General features: G+C 39.0%; 1 protein-coding gene across 1 annotated transcript in view; it reads left to right on the top strand.

Annotated features, from left to right (window-relative positions):
- Positions 1-11,081: 11,081 nt before the first annotated feature.
- LOC124170975 (UPF0587 protein v1g245604) overlaps positions 11,082-17,351 on the top strand; it is a 46,253-nt gene continuing 39,983 nt past the window's right edge. The window contains exons 1-2 of the mRNA XM_046550069.1: positions 11,082-11,214; positions 11,289-11,372. Of these exons, the coding sequence (XP_046406025.1) occupies positions 11,212-11,214; positions 11,289-11,372 (87 nt within the window). The 5' untranslated portion in view covers positions 11,082-11,211. The remainder of the gene's footprint in view (positions 11,215-11,288; positions 11,373-17,351) is intronic.

The raw sequence follows: 17,351 nt of genomic DNA, 5'->3' as shown, positions 1-17,351 counted from the left end.
ACAAACCCTTCACAACCAAAATAACAACTTTTAAAAATCAGACGTTACAATACTTAATGTTAAACTTTGTATTTTCAGGTAATAAGGAAGAGTTTTTTGGTACTTTCATGAGGAAATAACAGCAAAAAATGATGGAAATTAGGGTCACTATGGTGGCCAACCCAATATGAGTAATTTCAAGCTGTTTATCTTACTGTAAGTGCTGGGTGGTTGGCACCGAGTGCAAGCATTCTCGATGGAGTCCCGTAGGAAAATAGTCACCTTCACCCACACCTCTTCATCCCTGCAATTCATCAAAATGGACTGGCCTAGTCCCTAAACAGGTTTTTGTGCAGGTGCCACAAAATTTTAACTGGGCTTTACCGCATTATAATTTATACAACAATCTCTTATGGAAAGTAGCATATCCTGACTGATTCACTCCTGCATCAGTGCACAGCTCATACTACTGAAGATAGAGGGATAAAATTTTCAGTATGTATTCCTTATTTCATGTATAGGCTTACTAAGAAAAGAATTTAGCAAGCAAGAAACAGTTTTTGTGGTTGTTAACACCCCAATAATATTAACTGTTTTACTCCCATATGAACAGCATTGAGTTCCAAGCTTACCTTTTTTCTTTCATTTACATAAGTTAATTCTGTTTTTATATGTTAACTCAAGATATTGTAGGAAAGTTTGTATGATAACTCGAAAGAAGAAATTTTTTAAAAACTGAAGAAAGATTTCGTGCTTTCCCGGCAAATGGACTTGGTGAAGAGTTCTTGGGATCGCCACCGGGTCAGGAACTCCATAGCTGCTGACGTTTCGGTGTCTGACTCAGTCATCGTCCTCGGGGCTGTGTGTGTCGAGTGAGAATTTTGACTTGCTTATATACAGTCATTCTGGTGGCCAGGTGACTGCTGATTGGCTGTCGTCAGCTGCATGCTTTGATTGGAAAAAGGTCCTTATCCAAGACCAACTCAAGGAGAGAAGATGGAGAAAGAGACGAACCAGCCGCGAAGGCGTGTCTACCTCTATCTCTTCAGTGTCGGGGAAAGTGGCGAGAATTCTGAAGAGATTCCACGTACAGGTCATCCACAAACCACCGAAAAAGATCCGGGACATGCTCGTCAAAGTAAAAGATCCGGTGGGATTGAAGACACCTGGCGTTTACCAAGTGCCATGTGGGTGCGGGAAGATATACGTTGGTGAGACGTGCCACACTATAGTTACGTGGCTCAAAGAACATAAGCGCCACCTGTGCAGAGGACAGCCCAAAAAGTCAGCCATCGCAGAGCATTGGATGGAATGCAAAAATACAGTTAAGTTTGACGACACCGAGATGCTCTGCCGATCCAATGGCTTTTGGGATCGACTCATCCAAGAGTCTGTTGAAATTAGACTGGCCAAGAAAACAGTCAACAGAGATTCTGGATATGCATTGATCAGCACTTGGAAGCCTGTGCTCAAGACTATCCAAAAGGCTTGGCAAAACCATCACGCCAGCCAATCAGAGCATGCCGCTGACGACAGCCAATCAGTAGTCACCTGACCACCAGAGTGACTGTATATAAGCAAGTCAAAATTCTCACGCGACACTCACAGCCCTGAGGACGATGACTGAGTCGGACATTGAAACGTCGGCAGCTATGGAGTTCCTGACACAGTGGCGATCCCGAGAACTCTTCACTAAATTTTTTTAAAACTGTTTGCTCAGTTTTTTTCAATATGTATATGCACTTCGTTTTATTCTAATTGCATTTTTAGATCTAAATTTAGCAAATTTTCTTCCAGTTCATCATTAGAAATTAAATGTAGCAACAAGGCGTAAACATGCATTCACAGCATGTGCAAAAGTGAAAATACTTTTACCTAAGCATACCAGGAACAGTAAACCACTGCTTAAGCAAATGTAAAGCCATACCTTACACTTCCGTTGAAATTCAATGAGTGCGTTTTGCTAGTAATATATATGACAGGTATTCCTGCATGCCAAGGCCATGCCCTTGTGCAAATTTCATTAAGCAAATTTAGACTACATTATTTTTCTCTATTTTCTTCCTTTTGTGGGACCAGGCCCCCTTACACCCTTCTTATTGATGCCCCTGATTTTTTTCCCCCAGAATACTGGTCACAGGTTGCCCATACTGGAAGCTGGGAATCATTTTGATTTGAGCCACTTGGCCCTATGCTTTGAACATTGGCACATTCAAGTTCTTTCCAAATTAATATCCTCACCTCAGTGGAAGTGGCTGTGCAAGTTGGGCCAAATGGCTGCTCATTGCAGAGTGTATCTAGTCATATGTGTAGGCTGTGTGGACTTTCCCTCTTCGGAATAACATCCTCTGTTTACTCCACGAGATAACTTCATAATTTTATAACATAAACTGGATTCAGTTAGCTATCAAAAGCTGCATAGTTATTCAATGATAATGAGCATAATTGATTTTAAATGTTGTGGTGGATGATATTGTATTTTCATTCATTGAAAACTGCAACCAATTTATGTGCATATTGCTCATCGTTATTGCATATTTTGGACGTCCAAAGGCTTCGTGTGGAATTTGTTCTTGGGACCCCTTGACCAGTAGTCAAGCATTCTACCCACTAGGCTACTGCACTCCCTAGCCAAGCTTTTTACCCCTATCATGAACTACGTTTCGCTGCACATTTTGTTAGTTTATATGGGGTTATTCCCTTCCTTTTGCATTTGATGATTTGGGATTGGTGATGTGGCTTATGCAACGATGAATGGTTTGCTATGCTGGAAAATGAATCGCAAATCTAAAAAACATGTTGATTATGATTAGGCTTTCATTTATGTTAGGCTATGTAAGGCTTTTTCATTCGAACTTTTCACAATTGTATTCCACCAATTTATTTTAAGGTACAACTAGTCTCAATGCAGCCGCCTCATCATCAGGTACCTAATAATGAGGGCACTTCATCCAAACTAGTTATACCTTAAAAGAAATTGGTGGTATACAACAAAATTTTTTATTTCATCAACGTTAAAATGACCTTCCACAAACTTGAGCCTGAGGTAATAGAGATAATCAGAAGCCTAAGTTCAGGAATAATCCCTCATTGGGGTATCATCATGTCACACTGGGGCTTTACAGGGAATTTCCTACCAAGGTATATGGCCTGCTAATATTTTTTTTTTTTCAAAATTTTTCTTGCTGAACCATGCTTAGATTTTTCCATAGCTGCTTGAGTGCATTTTATGTAGTCAGTCTTCCTTGTAGATGCTTCTTTTTGACCTGTGCCAGATGTTAGTTTACATCTAATTAGATTGTTTTTCAAAAGAAATTTAGTCAGGATCAACTAATAAATTCTTGTATTATTATTAAAAAATCCCATGTGAATATACAGGGAAAATGCCAGGATATTTATGAAAATTCCAATTTGACTGTATTCTTGTGAAACAAAGATTCAGGAACCAGGTGAAGAACTGCAAAACTACCCTGGGGCAGATGTCGACAGAGACCATAACTTACGTTAGCTGTGATGAAATACCACCTAGAATGCGAAAAATTGAAGAAAGCAATGAAAAAATTTCGCTGGTTGAAAAATTGAAGGACAATAAGCATCAGCTGGCATTTAAAGAAGCTGTGGAAAACAAAATAGGAGAGGATGTGAGCAACAATTCAGTGGAAGAGAGCTGGAAAAACATTAAAGTGGACTACAGGCAGCAACTTAATAACTTCTTGGTAGAAAAAATCATGGATCACTCAAAAAGCCTAAAATCTCATTCAGGAAAGAAGAAAGTAAAAGGAATAGGTCTGCTCACAGGCATTGAGTGTTCTCCCCCTCCTTTTTTTTCTCCATACCCATCCACGAAAGAGGGGTAGTTATCACGGACGGGTATATAAGACATGTGACGGAACCAGAGGTAGGGATTATTTTTTGAAAAACAAAATTTGGGAAGCAGCATAATAGAACGCTACAGCAAAGTGCATATCACTGAGAGACAAGAGCAGGAGAAAGTGGATCGAGAAGGAGGTTGCCGGACTCAGGGCTCCTGTTTCCAATAAAAAGTGGTACTAGGGGAAAATTGAAGTAGCAGCCAGGCAACGGATCTGCGTCCCCAAAGCGTGGAGGGAGCCAAAACAAGAGGAGAGCCTGCAACTAGCCCAAATCCCCTCAGCATGTGGAACAGAATCTACACGGGACCACCAGGTTTAGTTAGGTAAATCCTGCCCCTGTGTAATGACCCTTCAGTTAAGAGTCTGAGCATATTCCCCATTCACGTCAGACTTCTTTTGTTCGAGCGGCATTAATGATCCTCTTGACATCGTCAGTAATTCGCTCCCATTACTTACTCTCGCTGGTGTAGTGTGACAATCGTGAAGAATAAAAAAGGTTTTCTGCATAATGGGAAGGACTTCTCTACCTTCCATAGATCCCAAAGAAGACAAGGATCTTCTTTAATTGTTGTAAATTATGATCATATATCTAAAATGAATACCGCTTCACAATAAAATTGATTGAGAAGTGTTACTTTGATGTTATTGTTAATAATTGCAATTTATTGATATTTAAATTGTTTATCTCAATTCATTCTCATCGTTACTAACACCTCAAAACTTCCAATCATTATTCATCAGGGTTTAATCTTGCTATGACTTTGTACTTTTTCATGACTGGATTTCAGAATAGACAGTGAAATTTTGTTGAATGAATGAATTTCTTTTCTGTAAGTGCTCATGGTATTGCGAGAATTACACCCTGCATATCCCAACTTTACCCCTGCCATATGCCGAACAGGGACGCCAACTTGCAAAAAATATTGGGGGGGCCCAAACCGGGGATCTTGCCCTGGGAAATTTTATAAGCAGTGAGTTTTAAGTTTTTTAAGCATTTTAGAAGAGTCATGAGATCAACATTAGAAACCTGATAACTCGAATCTCGATATCTGGACACTATGGGGAAAATCGGCAAGCCTGACACATTTTTTCTTCACAACCATAAAGAATTTTTGAGGGGGCTCGGGCCCCCTCAGGCCCCATGGAGTCGGCGCCACTGATGCCAAATCATTGTCTGTCAACACGGGATCGCTTAATTCACAGAGGTTACTGTTCCATCAAGGATCTCCCAAAATAAAATTAACTCACCTGATAAGTCACCCTTCCCAACAGTCAGCCCCGACTTATTTTATGTGACGATCCACGTAATATTTCATCCGGGAATACCACGAATGGAGACCACCGATAGGATTGAGGAATGATTTCAAGGAAAAGTGCTAGATGTAGTACCCTAGGGGACAAAAATAAGACCTAATGATGGAGAAGGAAAGAATATCTCGAATAGTTGTAGAAAGGAAACAGCATAAGAGTGAAAGCTATCAAAAATTAAAGGGAAGTGGATAGAGATGACGTGGATGCCCCAATTTTTTTAGCAGAACTTGATGCGGCAGTAACAGAGCTGTGGATATAATTGAGTATTTTGCAGCGAAGCTTATTTAAAATGGAGGAGAAAAGTTTTCAACCAACTGTCCACAATCATAAGTGAAATGTATGCAACAGGCAAGATACCGAAGGTCTTTGAGAGGAACAAAACAATACCAATTCCCAAGGGATAAAGAGCGGAGAGCTATAAAGATCATAAGTCTGATAACATATGCATCAAAGATACTGACAAGGATCATCTATAGAAGAATAGAACAAAGATCAGAAGGGTACCTGGATGAGGACCAATTTGGATTCAGAAAAAAGCAGAGGTACGAGGGAAGCAATATTGCCCTGGAGGTGCTCATAGAGAAGAAAATTGAAAAGAGCAAGCCAACATTCATTGCATTTGTGGACTTTAGAAGGCATTTGACAATGTAGATTGGAACACAATGCTTGGAATCCTGAAAGAAATTAGATTTCTTTACTGTGACAGGAGAATCATTCCCAGTTTATACGAAAAGCGGGAAGTGATTATAAAATCAGAACCCAGCTATAAAGAAATAGGAATAAGAGTGAGGCAAGGCTGTGTTTTTTCACCTGTAATTTTCAACATTTACATCAATAAAGCCATTTATTTAATTTAACACGTTCCGTGCTCATAACGTAGCGTCTACGTCATGGCAGCCACTACCGAGTGGCTGATGACGTAGACACTACGTCATGACTCCCTTTTGCGTTATATTCCGCCCTGAGCGCCAGCTACCAGTGTTAGGGTATGGGAGAGGGTCAGTCACCACTCTTCGCCTGTTTGCCGTGCGGAAAGCTCCGAAAAAATTTTTTTTCGATTTTTTCTGTGTTTTTCTATTTTACCCGGTTTTGCTCTGCAAGGACGTCTTTGGGGGTTGGTTATTACAATCTATTTCATTATTACTGTCATTTTATGATGCATAAAACAGTAACATATTCTCACAATTGTTCTGATACCATAAAAAAAACTTTTACAAATATCCAAAGCGAATTAAAAAAAAAAGATCCTTTTGCAGTTGACGAGGATAGGTAAGATACTTTATTACAAGGTATTTTATCTGTCTCTATGACTTTTCACGCAATGATTAATTTGTGTTTATTTAATTGGTTTTTACAAGAAAGAATACAAATATTTTTCCCTTGTTGTTATTTTTATTTTTAGCATCAATTAACGCTATCATGGTAAATTGCTTAGCTGGTTGCCTAATTTCGGACATAATCCAGGTATGTATATAGGATTTTAATCCTTACGATTAATAATAAATGCTTCCGTTTTTATACCTTTAAAGTTTCCGAGTGAATTTTATTTGCTATGATTTCATCATGGCAAAATTTGTTGTTATCCCTATGTTTATTTGCTGCTACGCTTGAAATAATAACCATATTTGCATAAATTTTACAATAACTTCAGTGAAGTCCTGGTTCCACATTGCAATTTATTTTTACTATTTACATTCCATGCACAATATCCAGACTTCCCCTTCCTTATCTTCACTAGCATTTGAATTAGAGACTCATTACTTGATTTTTTCCATAATATTCTAAATACTTACAAGCATTTTATTTGGCATCCTCCCCAACAAAAAAATGCCTAAGAGAACAATTTCCACTAACCCAGTCACATGCCGCCGAACTCGGAGAAACTGATCCGGCCCGAGGATATATACATCCGAGGATATAAAATGGGCAATGCGTGTCCTGAAGGAAATTTACTAGATGGAAATATTTAACCATAGAAGAATTTCCCCACTTTTTGGCCTTATTTTTCATACAAGAATTATCAAATTTCCCGTATCTCCAATAATTGAAAATCTCAATCTTTATATGACTTGCATTGCTTCAGGAGAGAGAAGTCGCTTGATCAATTCATGTCAATTCTGCAAGCCCTTCAAATCAACGAGAACCTATCTACGTTCTCTGACACTAACACTCCTCTAACCGACTGATTATTCAAAATTAGCCCCATATAGACGCATTCAAGGAAACAATGGACAAAGTAGTGACCCGCTCACGTGACCTAAGTTTGGAAGAGTCTATGGTTCCATGGAGAGCTATGCTGGGATGTAGTGAATATATGAGGGGAAAGCGCTACAGGTACGCAATAAAGTTGTATATGTTGACGGAAGCAAAGGGTTTGGCGCTGCAGGTCCTCCAACTCAGAAGTGTCTGGAAAAGGGCATTCGGAGAAGATGGTAAACAAATGATGGAGGATCATTTTGACATTTTCTATTTCAATGTTTATTTTAAAAAATTATATTATTTTATGCATAGTATTTAGTAACTGAAAAATTATTCTAATTATGCTGGTCAATTTCTGATTTGTAAAACAATATGTTTCATTGCAAGAATTCTTCGTTTATACAAATTTTCCTTTTCATTTAAAAACCAATGTATATCATTATGAAATCTTATCCAGAGGATATCATATCGTTCAGTATAATTTTTCCATCATAGGCAACACTTTTGCTGGAAATATTGGTAATACTCGCAATATTTTCTTTAGTGCATTAAAGCATTTAAAATCGTATTTAAATGTATCATTTCCAGATTAAAAAAATAATGTTAGCTGCATTACTATTTCCATTAGTTTTTTCCAGAAAGTGATAGTCTGAACGGGTTTTCGCTACGGTACTGACAAAGAGCAAAGCAAAATGGGAAACATGTAGGTGTGTTGCAGGAAGGTATCACAAGTTTGACAGGATACTTAGAAAATTTTAATTTCAAATTTTTAACAAATAAAGGGTTATTTTTGGAAAAAAAAAGTGTGAAAACATGTACCAGGCATCACAAATCATAAGATCACGTCGTTAAAATAATAATAAAAAAATACAAATTTTTGCCAAAAAGTCAGCCACAGGGCATTTTCTTCAAAAAACGGTCAGCACGGAATGTGTTAAGAAAAGGCCTCAGGAATGAATATCCTAGAAGAAATATTGGAATTATGGTTAGACATCAGCTGCAAATAAGCACAAAGAAAACTAAGATGCAGTAGAAGAGAGGAAATGAAGATGTACATGAAAATAGGGATACAAAAACTGAAGAGGAGAGCAAATACTGTTATTTGAAAGGAATAAATGTGGATGGCAAAAGCATGAAAGAAATTATTTGTGAAATAACCCCGGCAAAGAGAGCATACCATCGAAAGGAAGATCTATAAGTTATAGGAGCAAATTTAAGCATAGAAGTAAGGAAACAATTTATTGGAACTTTTATGTGGGGTATGCTTCTCTGTGGAAGTGAGGCATGGACAATGTCAGCAGCAGAGAAATTGAGTGGAGGCTTACAATATATGGTGATGTAGAACAAAGGGGGGTTATATAAGATGAGGGGTCCAGGTGCCTGCTCCCGGATTTCGAGGGTATGGCCTAAGTCTCGCTTTGTTGGGTGTGGAAACTAAGACTTCGCAAACCCGTGACCATCATAAAAAAGAGAGAGCAAGGATACATATTTTTGGCATTCGATTGCTTGCGTAGAAAAATCTCCAACGAAAATTCCTGGCTTTCGTCTTCCAGGTCAAGAAACGTCCTGCCGCATGATTTCATCATTAGTAGGGAAAGGGTTAAAAGGCTTATAACAGATGCAATGACAGCTAGGGCTGAGATATTTTTTGGGTATGGGTTGATTCCTTCCAGAGACAAATCTTGTTGCAATAGAAAGAATAGAATATCTTTATTTGTCCAATGATCTTGTACATAAAGTACGAACAAGATATAAGGCATGTAAATATGTACAAATATAGCAACCAGGATATTGACTTACTAGAACCATATCTGTGAAGATGTATTGAATCATATTGATGTATTCCAATCACTGCCAGGGCTGGACTCACATAACCCTGTAAACACAAATAGCTGCAGCAGCGCTGCACAGGGGTTTCACAGCTGCAAGTTCGTTTCCGTTTCAATGAAGCGCGGTAACAGCGCTTGTGCAGCGCTCTTTCGCAACGCGCTGGCAAAACATGCAATTGCAGCTCATCAACAGCGCATGTGCAAAGCATGCCTGCAGCACGCTGCTGAACGATGCTGGAATGCGAGTTTGTGCTTCTTAAGTTACTCCACAAGTGTCACCACAGTGGCGGATACAGGTGGGGGGCGCGGGGGGCGCACGCCCCTCCCTTGCGGGTCCGGCCATATTGCCAAACATTGCAGAACCACAATTGTGACTTTTTTATATCATAAGATGGCATTGTCTTATATATGTGTATAATTACTTTAATTAAAATTTTATTTTACTCTGCCTGTGACTTGATTATTTTTTATCACGATAAAAGTAAAGGCAACTCAATATATCTTTTGCACCTCCCCCTTGAGTGCTTACTGTATCTGCCACTGTGTCACCATGATGTTATTTTGGGTAAAAGGGGGGAGCAAGAAAAAAGGTAATTTACTTAATGGTATCATGTAGAAAACAGCTAGTGCTGGTATGACTACGAGGAATGCTAGCAATGACAGAGGGTAGACTATTATTGAAGTATGTTTGAATTGTTGATGATAAGAAATTTACTATAGCCACTTTTTATGTTCTACTAGATCGACCAAAGTTAGCTCCCGATGACAATTAAATCCCGGTTTCGCGTTTTTAAATATCGGTGCTTTATCTTAATACTGTCGTACTCGCATCGGCAATACTTATATGAAAGTTGGAACGTTTCCGAGAAGAATTACATGCAGGGGCGGATTCAGGATTTCTATCTGGGGGGGGGGGCACAAGCATGCAAGGCCGTGTCCAGGATTTTATTCTGGGGGGCACAAGGATACCTCGTAATACAAGACGAACGTAATGATAATGGGACTTTATTAAAATCTTCCATAATTTTTTAGGTTCTGGGGGGGGCATGTGCCCCCGTCCCCCCCCCCACCCTAGATCCGCCTATGCTTACATGGCCCATGCTCATAGATGACACGCAATATCGTGAAGCGCTCCACATTTTCGCGCACTCCTATAGGAAAATGGTTGAGTTCTCATTGTCAAATTGCAATAGGAAAAATTTCTATAGAGAATTTTCACTAGGGTACTCAATAAGAGCTAATGTACTAGTTAAAGGCTATATATTAAAGTTCGGCATTAGAATATGGGCGCTCGCAGGGGGAGGCAGTGTGCCCTAGGCCAAAGAAACCTTTAGCGGTTATTACTGGTATTTAAGGTGGGAAAAGGGGCGAGAAAAGAACCCTCTAGCCCTCAAAGGTCTCCATATATAGGCGGTCCTGCGCCTCACATTAAAGAAAGAATTCCCTATTATCTTAGGTGATTATTCTGATATTCAGAAATATGAACTTTAAAGAGGAGAAAATTATGTCGCGAAGGTCTAAATAGAATATTTTGGACTGCATGCGTAAAAAGAGAAATGCCGGATGAGTTTTCAAAAGGTACATCGAACTATGTTCCGACCCGAAAGAATTGGTGGAATCAGATCCTCAGGGCAGAATTAGAAGTCGTATAAGGAGCAGTCGGAGAAGAGGATGCAGCTTTAGGAATAGATATGACATATGAGGTACAAAAACTAATTTCAAAATAGCTATTTTACTTGCGTATTATATTTTCATTAAAATTACCCACACTTAAATACGTTCATATGACTTGTTGAATACGTTCACATGACTCGTTGGGATTCGTTCATTTGCACGGAAGATCCTCATCCTCTCCTATTTTTAAAACAATTGACTGTAGTAATGTCAAGTTTGGCATGGTAGTTCCGTAGTTCGGTGGTTTGGTCGTCACAGTCGGTCGTGCCTTTGGATTTGTTGGGCGCATTCTGCTCGAAGAGCCTGCTTGTTCTTTTGCATAAGAAATCCCACTGCATTGTCTGAAGATGGTGAGCGTTGAAACAGATTTAGTTTGATTGAAGTTGAGTAATAGCATATTATTTACATTGTCGTCTTTTTCCAGCCTATTTTTGAGCTTCAACTGAAAGCCTCATTAGAAAACACAGCCAAGATACAGACGTCCAAGGGGATGTTTTGGAAAATTCGAGTAAGTTTTGTTGTGGCTCTGACTCTTAAATGTTGATTACGAATTATGTAGATCAAGTATGTGGCCAGTGAAAATTTGTGTAGTTTCAATCCTTTTAACAATCAACGACCTGTTGGTTGAGGAATTGCGATTCAGTGATTGCTTATTTCGTTGTCATGGCCCATTGTCGCGATGTATGCGCATGCATTATCAATTTGAGGATTGAAAATCTGATAAACTATATAACCATTCTCAAGCATCTTTTAATCGATTTGATTTAGTCTCGGACAGGTCTTAACAAATGCCAAAACTATTTCACCGATAAATTTCTTGAATCCGATGGATTTTCTTGTTTCACCCACTGTTGAATTTACGCGAGCATAATCATTTTTTTCCAGATAGCGTTATATTTCGTTGTAATTGTATGTATCATTTTGCCTTGCCCAACGTTGAATAGGAAAGGAAATGCACGTGAAACCACGATGCGCGTCACGAAGATACCAGTTGGGACGACCGAACTTTCGATCCCTTTCGGCGCCAGCCTTCCTGTCGTCTATACTAAATCCACCATGTCATACGATCTGGCCGCTCATTATATTGTTTGTAAATCGCTAGATGTGTGACGCCTGTAAGAGTTGTTTCAATGTGTAAGCAGTGGCGGGAAGGGGGCGAGAGTTGGCCGGTCGACTTCAGACGTTGCGGCGCCGAGGACATAAGGAATCGAGGCCGGCTGCTGGGTTGTCTGGTGGGACCAGACGTCGGGGTTCTCTGGCTTTCGTGCTGCATCAGCCTTGCAAACATTGTCGTTGCTAGGTGGACGAGTAGGGACGGTTCGTCCCAAGCCGACGGAGGGGGGTGAACTACGGAGTTCGCCGTGGGCGGCAATGTGAGGGCGCCGGTCTGGAGGGTTGCCGTGGCAACGCACGGACTAGCTGCGTCTGGGGCTGCACTGCTCCAACCATCGGCCCCGTAAGATTGCATTTCTCATTTTTCGGCGAAAATGGGGCTGCGAGGGTAATCCTCTTTGAAAAAAAAATGGGCGGGAGTGGGGGAGTGGCCGAGAGTTAAAAATGAGACATTGAAAAAAACTAAAGAAATTCTTAATAGATAAAGGTTCGAGTGTAGAGATCAATTGGAATATATATTTTAGAATTTTTTTAGAAAGGAAAGTTTGGATTCCAGGGAGCTTCACTACTTTTATCTGCCGTAGGGCCCGACCATAAACTTTAAATCCCCTCTTACACCTAAACCTGTCTCTTGAGACTTTAAAGGCAAATTTAGACTCATCATTGCCAATGTTGCTATTTTAGTTACTTGTTTTGATTCTATAGAATGTTGGAGATTGGTTTTGTAAATGTTTTATTCTTTCTGAACTATGCTCTGCTTTGCACATCGGAAATCATAGTGAGCATACAGTGGTGCAGTGGTATTTTGCATTGGTTTTAAAGTGTACCGGGACTAGCCACGGTGATAACTTTTACGGGAGTCACCCGCAATGCACAATCGTGCGAAATATCCACAGAGAAAAACACCTTGTCCGGTAGTGTCCGCAAATATCCACAGGGAAAAATGACGCCTCGGTAGCTTAACTGGCTAAAGCACTCGACCGGAAATCGGGGGATCCGGGTTCGAATCCCGGTCAAGGTGAATGATTTTTTTCTCTGTGGATCTTTCGCACAGTATTTTGCATTGTTGGTGCTACGACATTTTTTCTATGACTTCATGTGGGAATTGGTTAAGTTGGGTCTTTTCTTTCAAATATTCATATTTAATTATTGCCTGGATCTTACTAAAGGTATTGAGGAGTAAACAAAGATCAATCTCATTGAGATGGAGCCATTGATTATTATTAACAGTCACTTGGAATAGATTTCAAAAAAGTTTTTTAGTAGAGGGAGTTTTTTTTTTGTTAGCATTTCAGTAGTAGGTGGATTGAGCACAGCAAGTTTTCTCATTGCATCCTAAGTGATGTTCCATCATGACATCACCCCAAACCAAGTGGCTGAATGCTGATAGACACATAAATTTCCTCATCTAGAGGCATTCATGGCAATGCATGAATTGTAACATTACTCCAATACCGCATTGCTCCTTCCTTTTATCAATTCAAGTGAAGCGTCGCATCAGACAATTATATGCATAGATTTTTTCAAAAATAGATGCAAAGCTAATATAATGGAATATATGCAAAATAGTATCAAATTTCAGGTACATTTGATGCTCCTTTTTTAAAATTCCAAGTTTCCAACTCATAAAGTAGTGTATGCAGATAAAACTCTAGGGGTAGTGCAAAAGATACCTTTACTTTTATTGTAATAAAAAAATAATCAAGTCATATGTAAATCTTAAGAAGGTTTTATTTGAACTGATTATAGACACAAGACAATGTCATATTACGATATGAAACAGTTACAATTGGGTAGTTTCCTCCATCAAAGAAAACGAAAGTTTGTGATTCGTTACCCACCATTAGTGTATTCATAATATAGAAATTATTTGGTTTTAGAAATCCGAGTTTAGACGAATGTTAATGGTCAATTTTAACCTCATTTTGTAAAAGGCCAGATTGGTGGCCATGTGATACCACTCCATGTGACATTACAGGGACCTAAATGCTATACGAGTAGTCTGGAGTTTTACATCTTCTGAAATTGCCAATGCAAGATTGTGGCACAGAGCTCAGGGAAACATTTCTGAATAATCACCTATTAAAATTGCCTATGGTCGGAAAGTTTCCTTCGTTTGATGGGGTGTTAATAATCCTTATTTAAGCCAAGGGCTACCTGCTAGCAGCCTGCATCGTAGCGGCAGTCATAGCCTCGCACGAAGGTGGCCTCACACAGTGGCAGCCGGAACCAGAATGATGTCACACTGGCTTTACCCATCATTCATACTTAGCCGTCACGTTTTCATGCGCTTGAAAATTTTCACTTTTCATTTAATCCAAAATATGCATATCGTCATTTAAAAATCTAAAAGCGTGAAATAAGTACTCCAAGAGTCATAATATTTCGATTCAAGCAATAAAAAATAATAGGAAACCACCCTATCGTGGTTTTGCAATGTTTGCCAATGCAAGTGGACCCGCAAGGGATGCGTCCCTCCCATCTGCTTCTGAACTCATACTCTGCAGTACATAGATTTATGGTTGCAATTCAATTAATAGTTGACCTGTGCATGGACAGTTGAAATCCAATAGTGGTGTCATTCAGACATTATTTTAAATTTAATTTCCCTGAAACCTTCTAGGCACAATGGGGAAACATATCTTAAACCTCTTTCCTCTCTCAGGTTGAACTTATATTTTAAATGGTGAGGGGCAATATTTTTATATCTGCTAATATACCTTAAATATTTTTCCTGAAATATTGGATATTAAGTGTGGGGAACTACAAAAGTCACAAACTTAATGTCAACCTTCGAATTCGATATAATTTTTCTGTTGTACAGTAAACTTCTGAGTATCAGTGTGCTGATTACACATGTTGTGGATTATGTACCTGTTTACCCCTCCTTAGATGTTTTCCGCAGTCCTTTTAGAGAATGAAATCATACGCAAAAATACCTGGATTATTGGATTTGATGCATGGATACACAAAGCATGTTACAAATTCCATTTGCATTCTCTTCTTAAAAGTAATTATTTTCTTTATTTTGCTAGCAAGGACTGTGTCAAGTTTACTTGTTCGTCTGCTCTAGCATTGCAGACTGAGCAGTGGAAAAAGCTTCATTAATTTTAGAAGATTTATTCAATAGATGAACCAATGATGAATGAAGAAAATCATCTGTTTAATGTATTTTTTATAACAAAAATTCACGATTATTACCATGCCCTTACATGTGATTCCCAAAGAAACTGAACGTTTTCATCACACTCGGGCATGAATGATTCTGATATCTCATTTTTGCCCTAATTTTTGCAATATGGTGGTTACTTATGCTGTCATGCGGGAGTAGACTCAGTCAGCAACTAATAATCAATTACTGCCTGGGAATAGTGGGTCTTCCACAGTTACGCCAAATGCTTCGTGGTGCCCTTAACCTTGTGCTATTGTGAACCCATTTGGCCGGTGAACAATTTGTCAGCGATGAGATAGATTGAATGACTGATAAACATTGAAAAATTGTCCTGACAGTTGAACGAAAATTTATATTGAGATAATCAGGAGTTTACTGTACCATCCAAACTTTGGTTTTTATCATATCTTTCAGTTTCCCTTTTTGTGTCCTTTTGAACAGTGGCTTTGAGGTAAGAATTTGAGAGTGCATTGATATCCTCAGTAAATGTCTGGGCAATAATATAGCAGAGCTCAGGTTAACAGTCTCAGGCCTGGACGAGTTGAAATGGATCATTGAAAGTAATAGTTTATCCAGTAGTGATCACTATCATTTGCTATTATGACCATGGTTTATGTGTCATTCTTTTTCTTTTCATTCTAGTCATTTGTTGTTCCCATTCTATTGAGAAACCATATGTTTGTTGGAGGGAGTTGGAATGGGAGAGGTAAGGAAGAGTTTTAAGGGGCTGCCCAGGGATCTGATGCATTTATAATGCAATGAGTGGATAATGGAATAACAGATAATCTGTGATCCGCTGTAATTTTTATTGTGTGATTTATTTCCAGATATGGTGGTGTAAGCCCTCTAACTGACCAGTGTACTGAACACTGACATTGTCACTTGGCAATGAACTTTTGCCATCGCCACATACTTCAATTACCCCTTGCTTTTTATATTTTTCAATGGGGTAATGTCTTAGGCCAAATTCCAATCTAAGTATGTATACCACTGCATTATATACAGTAAACTCTCGGTTATACTAAGTCAGCGGGACCGGAAAATAGGCACTTTTTAATATTAAGTTTCGTAATTTCAAACCTTTTTAATAAGTCTCGAAAAATGTTTGCTTTCGTTCCCACCGTTCTTTTTCTGTCTTTTGTGGCCTTGCTTAATGTTTTCGGTGGTTATTTAAAAAAAGATTTAAAAAAAAATGCTCTTACTTTTTGAATTTTATGATGTGAAAGACTGTTAAAAATCACAGACCTTAAACTTCCCATTCTGTATTTTTAAGTATCAATGATATATGGGCTAAAGAAATTCTCGTCCATTATAGGAAACGTAATCAAATAACATCTTGAAAATTTTTGTACAGGATTTAATCTGAGAATTTCGTGGTCAGTTGCGAATATAGCAACTATTGTGTACCCATAAGGTAGATATTTGTTTCCAAAGCCTACGAACCTTACCGCCATTTGTGATGCCCTCTAAAGCTCATTGACAAGGAAAGAAGGAAAAAAAGGGTCTTGGCCCGTCAGTGGCGCCGACTCCATGGGGCTTGAGGGGGCCCGAGCCCCCTCAAAAATTCGTTATGGGTGCGAGGAAAAAATGTGTCAGGCTTGTAGATTTTCCCCGGAGTGTCCAGATATCGAGATTCGAGTTATCAGGGTTCTAATGTTGATCATATCACTCTTCTAAAATGCTTAAAGAACTTAAAACTCACTACCTATAAAATTTCCTGGGCCAAGATCCCCGGTTGGGCCCCCCCAATATTTTTCGTAAGTCGGCGTCCCTGTAGCCTGTTTCCAAAATAACCTTCGTAGGTTAATATTTGTTGTTCCTTCTGTATTGTCATTTTAATGTACAATCTTTTTAATTAGTTATTTTCATTTTGATTCAGTTGCAGTCATAAAATATGTAGGATATGATTTTTTAGTGACGAATATGTATTTGAAGTAAATTCTTTTAGGGCTCTCTGTCCGGCTGCCGTGCTCCATCATCTTTGCAGACGTTAAAATGGAAGACTTTTTCATCATCAAGGCTTGGATGCCAGGAGTGAGGTGCCATGTTTATATATTAAGTCTTTCTTCTGTTATGCTGAAAGGAGCAAGGTTCCTAGTGGAGAAAAGCTGGAGTAGCATCTTCCATTATCAGGGTAGTAAAGAGAGAAACGTTATTATCCACATTCATTTTTTCCTACAACATACGTTTTATCATTTCTCA

Source organism: Ischnura elegans, chromosome X (genome assembly GCF_921293095.1).
Source record: "Ischnura elegans chromosome X, ioIscEleg1.1, whole genome shotgun sequence".
Classification (NCBI taxonomy): Eukaryota; Metazoa; Arthropoda; class Insecta; order Odonata; family Coenagrionidae; genus Ischnura; species Ischnura elegans.
This window is presented reverse-complemented; position numbering and strand designations above follow the sequence as displayed.